Source organism: Diospyros lotus, chromosome 10, assembly GCF_014633365.1.
Source record: "Diospyros lotus cultivar Yz01 chromosome 10, ASM1463336v1, whole genome shotgun sequence".
Lineage (NCBI taxonomy): Eukaryota > Viridiplantae > Streptophyta > Magnoliopsida > Ericales > Ebenaceae > Diospyros > Diospyros lotus.
Window position 1 is genome coordinate 14,086,256 of NC_068347.1, and position 5,421 is coordinate 14,091,676.

The 5,421-nt window shown below is 31.5% G+C and overlaps 1 protein-coding gene across 1 annotated transcript; it reads right to left on the minus strand.

Annotated features, from left to right (window-relative positions):
* Positions 1-1,007: 1,007 nt before the first annotated feature.
* Positions 1,008-4,888, minus strand: LOC127811123 (uncharacterized). Its single transcript, XM_052350833.1, has 3 exons — positions 4,504-4,888; positions 3,021-3,101; positions 1,008-1,378 (listed from the first exon to the last, which is right to left on the minus strand). The coding sequence occupies exons 1-3, from the start codon at positions 4,886-4,888 to the stop codon at positions 1,374-1,376; spliced, it is 471 nt and encodes a 156-aa protein (XP_052206793.1). The 3' UTR covers positions 1,008-1,373.
* Positions 4,889-5,421: the final 533 nt, after the last annotated feature.

Genomic DNA, 5,421 nt, shown 5'->3' on the forward strand with positions numbered 1-5,421 from the left:
TTCCAGGTGTTTTGATGAATTGCATGAGCCTTTGTCACTGCATTAACAAGTATGGTGAATTCGGTTTGCTGCAGTTCACTAATCCAAACTAGGTGGTGCCCTGCTCTCTTCAATGTTAGCTTTGTTATTCTGGCAACTTGTGTGTGTTTATTGGGGTGGGGTGGGGTGTGCTTTGCAAGAGTCAAGTATTAACATGCGGTTGCCTCCTTGGGATGGCTAGTGTAGGATTTTGAAAGATTCAGTCATAATATTGAATATTGCCAAAATGTGCCTTGTAGCTGAATACAATTAGCTTCTGAATTTTGATAAATGTTTGTATTTGTCTTCTACTTGTTAATTGGACATTTGTAGCTTTTGAGTTATGCATTTCTCAAAATTTCATGTCTTTGATGTTGAGATTCTTCTTTCTTTGAAACTTGCCATAGCCGTGTAGCTTTCTCTCTCATGAGCATAAAATGAAGTTGTTATATTCACTACAAAAAAAAATTGATATTTTTCAAAACTGTCGCAGATACAGTAGTCGCGTATCATTTAATGGTAATTTAACAACTATTGGTATAACCGCCGCTAAGTCATATTTTTAGCGACAGTATTTAAAATTTAGCGGCGATTTTTAAACCGTCGCTAAAATTAATTGAATTTAATATTAAATTTAATTATAAAAAATAATTTAACGACAATTTTAATAGTTTTTTTTAGCAATTTTGAAATCGTCACTATTTTTGTCTCTAAATCCATCTTTTGAGGAATTTTTTAGACAAATTTTTTCGTCTTAAATTTAAAACGAATTTTTCCGTCTCAATTTAAAAAGAATTTAGAGACGAAAAATTATGTCTCTAAATCCGTCTCAAATTTGAGACAAATTTTTCCACAAAATGATTTTTCCATAATTTAATAAAAATTTTGTGATGGATTTTTCCATCACTAAATCTGTCTCAAATATAAATATAATTAAAAAATAATAATTTTTTAAAAATTTCAAAATTCAACCTAGTAAACACAATATACGAACTAAAGAAAATCATTCATACAATACAATAAATCCATAAAATAATACACATCTTCCATAAATATTAAAAATACATTGTAAAATCTATCTATACTAATTATACATTCATAAATAGTAAAATACATAATAAATTCTATCATTCATACAAATAATGGATCCTCTTAATAATCCGAAGGATCTAGGGGTGGTAATGATGAAGACGGCCGGGGGGGAGGCAATTTACCTTGAATGGCTGACAGGTGATTGTGAAAGGATTTCATAGCTATCTTAATAACTTCTTGAATCTGTTCTACCAATAAGCTCGATGATGGTGGCAACCTACCTTAAATGGTGTGATGATGCCTCCTATTGTCGTGTTTGAAAGTCAGCCTGTAAGCATCATAAATACATGAAATAAGTTATATTATCAAAAAGTCAGTTAATTATAATAGAATAATATAAAAAGACATAAGTAATGTATACTTACAAATTGCTTCGATTGCAAGGAAAAAAAAAATATTCATGCAAAAATTGTTATTTCTTAAAAAATAATTAAGTAAAATAAAAATAATAAAAAAGATCAAATATTATTAATTTTTTCTTATACTCCGACATGGGAATAGAACCACATGTAAGTATATTGCTCCTGACATTTGAGACCTAATTTTTCTTTGCTTTCTCATACTTGTTTTTGAATTCTGTAAAATTTCAATACTCTTTTTAAATTTAGACATCACTAAAGTAAATCATTTATCCCAAATAAATTCACAAAGCCCACAATGGACCCACCAATCACTCAAATGCAATTCATAACAATTCATAATACAATCAAGAATATACAACTGGATTAACACGGTATTTCAAGAGTTAGAGAGCTTCTCTCGTATACACTTATAGATAATCCAAACTAGAACATACATAGAACAAGTTGCTGATATGCTCTATAAAAAAAAAAAAGTTATTGTTGAATCTTACCAACAACAAATTTAGTAACGGATAAGAATATGGATAGAGGTAAAAGACCCAATCTCATTAGGATTGCCTCTTAACAGACTTTCCTCTAGTAGAATTAGGCATAGAGGGTGGCATGACATGATAAATAAAATTGTCTCAATGTTAATAATTTTGTCCGCATAAACATAAGTCTGCTGTATATCTATATCTATAAATCTATATCTATATGTTCCATGTATGCAAATTACTTAGCAGCTTACACCATGCTTATTTATTGATGCAGTGATTGTATAGCCAATGGACATCCCAATGAGGATACATATTTATCTATATGTTCCCAATAGAATATATATATATATATATGAACAAAATAGCAATCCAATCATCAGACGCTGCCAGTTACTCATTCATGGTGATGGCCTTATTCCCTTATGGGTTTAATTATTTAAAATAAATAATTAAATTTATAAGACAAATGAACATGCAAAATGCCTTGGTTCCCTACAATAGTAAAAATAAGAATATGCAAATTCTCATGGGTACTGTAAATCTCAGTATACACCATTACAACAGAAGAGAAAGTCCTATTACTGCATACAAAGGAAACATTGTTTACTTCAACAGAACAATGAAGTAAATCAAAGTACCAATAGTTTTGTACATTCATGAAGCTGCAAATTAAGTTTCCAATGATGACTGTTCCACTATTTGAAGAATTAAAATAAAATCACAGGACTCATCTAAGAGGCAGGATTTGTACTAGTGTGCAACATCTAAGAGGCATGATTGTATCATGTAAAATTAAAGTAGGGTGTGTATTGTGTCAGCATGATATAGTATTCAATAGAGAGTTAATTTATGATAAGAGGTGAAATTTACACCATCTCATTTTTCATTAATATGTTATGAGCAAACTTTATCCAATAATCTTATTGAGCTTGCGGTTGACAGAATGCTGCATTTTTGGGATTAGATGACTCTGGCTCAACATTGATATCAATGGTTATGGTATGAATAATATCGTGTTCCATCACAAATCCAAGTTCCAATGGTGGCATAAATGTACAATATGGAATACCTTCAACAATAGAATGAGGTGTTTGGAATGCCATCCAGATATTCTGACATGAAGCCATATCCATATTTAAGTATCTGCCAACTAGATATGCAGCACCAACAACAATCTAATGAGGTTTAAACTGAAGCCACAGTGAACTTCGAAGCTTGCATAATAACATCCAACTTCAGTATTGCATAAAAGAAATAAGAAAACAACCAACCTATAACACTGATAGGTAATAAGTGGATGATCAAGCAAACCCGTGTGGTGCTATACCATAACAAAAGAGATAACATCCCGCATGTTAACTTGCCACATTAACACAAATAACATCAACTTTCAAATAATATTTGAATAATTGGAACATATTGTCACAGCCATAAAACTTCCAATTTCTTAAAGAATACTATGCTAAGACAACATAATTAAACTTTCAAGTAATGAAAGCAAGTGAAGACAATTCTCTTATCAACTAACAACTCAGCAACCCAGGGGAAATATTTTCCAAGAACCTTCTGCAAAATCTCCAACAGAGTACACCAAGACTATAGCAAAAATACAATATTCATCTAGAGAAAACATCAACTTCCACGCCCAGTTCTGCTGTAGGTGATTTTAGTTGGGAAAAAAAACAAAAACAAAAACAGGCAACCCATGTTGCAAGCAACTAAACTGCCCAAAGCAAGCAAATGTGGATACCTTTTGCAGTTGTGCTCAATAGTTTTATCTGGAAGGATTACTAATGTACCTACTTCCTTGCTAACATCAATATACTTGAGAAAATGCTCTATGTGTCAGATAGCAAATAAAATATTGAATGTATTTATAACAAATAACCCACCCAAGGATTATAAGTACTGTTTAGCATACAGGAAATACAACAAAATGAAAGCAGTTGGGCATGAAAACAGTAATAAGTCCAAGGATTGTAAATTATTCAATTCTAGGTTTGGAAAATTGGTGAAGTCTTGCTGTTGATATTAATTAAAAAGATTTTAACTGATAGAAACACAAAAGATTTAACTGGCAGGTTTGGAGAAATGGAGAACACACCAATTTGATTCTCCCACTTCTAAAGCCATGTCACAATTTTGTAACGGTGTTGCCCTTAAATAATCTATGGATATACTCTTTAAAGCATCTTTCTTTCAAGTAAATTTTTTAATTGACAAAAGCATATATATGATATGCACACCATTGCTGAAAACTCAAGAAAACTACCATTTTGTGGATTTATGGCCATACGATATGCACACCATTGCTGAAACTAAACTAAGTATAGATGTCTGGGACAATTTTGACAGTGATTATATATATTTGAGATGTTATTTGGACTTTTATTTATAATATTGTGGTAAAATTTGTGTATTAAAAAACTGAACCACATACAACTCAAAGTCCAACTGTTAACATATACACACAAAAAATATATACACACACAGACTATACATACACACAAAATACATATACACACACAATATATATATATATATATATATACCTTTGAGGCGGATCTGGCAGCGATGAAGGCGGAGGCGAAACCCGATCGAGCTGGAGGCGGCGAAAGCTGCGGCGGCCAGAGGCGGAGGCGGCGAAAGCTGCGGCGGCCAGAGGCGGAGGCAGCGGCGTTGACGGACGTAGCGGCGATAACCAGAGGCGGATTTGGCAGTGGCGAAGGCGAATTTGGCAGCGACGAAGGCGGAGCCTGATCGAGCTGGAGGCGGCGGCAGCGGCGGTGGTGGATGGGTCGACGGCGGGAGCAGTTCACAGAAGAGAGAGAGAGAGAGAGAGGGGGGGGAGGGGTGAGTTAGGGTTATATTTGGGGATTTGGGGAAGGAGGGGGGAGAGAGGGAGAGAGAGACGGCGAGAGTAATTCTCGCCCACATTTTCAGTTTTTTTTTTTGTTTTTTTTTAATATTTATTTGTTAAATAACAATAAAATAATTTATAAAAATCATATTATTAATTATTTAATTGATAAAAATATAATAATTTATAGTTATGATAATTAATAATATAATAATAAAATAATTTAAATTATTGAATCAAATTAATATTTATTTAAAAATGTATTATAAATCTATTGAATCTCCATTCATCCCCTTCTCTTGTTGGCTGTAATTAGTTTTTGTCTATTCTGTCTACTTATATAATTAAGATTGAAAATTAATTGGGATTATTTATTTTTAATAATTATATTTATATATATTATTTTAAATTATCATAATAAACAATATTAATTATTTATTAATAATATACATTTATAATAAATATTAAAATTCCTATTCCATCCCTTTCTTCTTTCTCTATTTTGATGTACATATATTGTTTATAAAATTTTTTGTTTGGATGATATATATATATGTATATTTTTTTAAAAAAATTATATTAAAAATAAAAAAATAAAATAGTTTGGACT

What these genes read in the sequence shown, in the direction of transcription:
- LOC127811123 (XM_052350833.1), bottom strand. Translation starts at nt 4,888, where the DNA reads ATGTGGGCGAGAATTACTCTCGCCGTCTCTCTCTCCCTCTCTCCCCCC. An exon ending in CTGCCAGATCCGCCTCAAAG is followed by an intron (nt 3,102 to 4,503) that starts GTATATATATAT and finishes CTGCATATCTAG; the next exon opens with TTGGCAGATACTTAAATATG.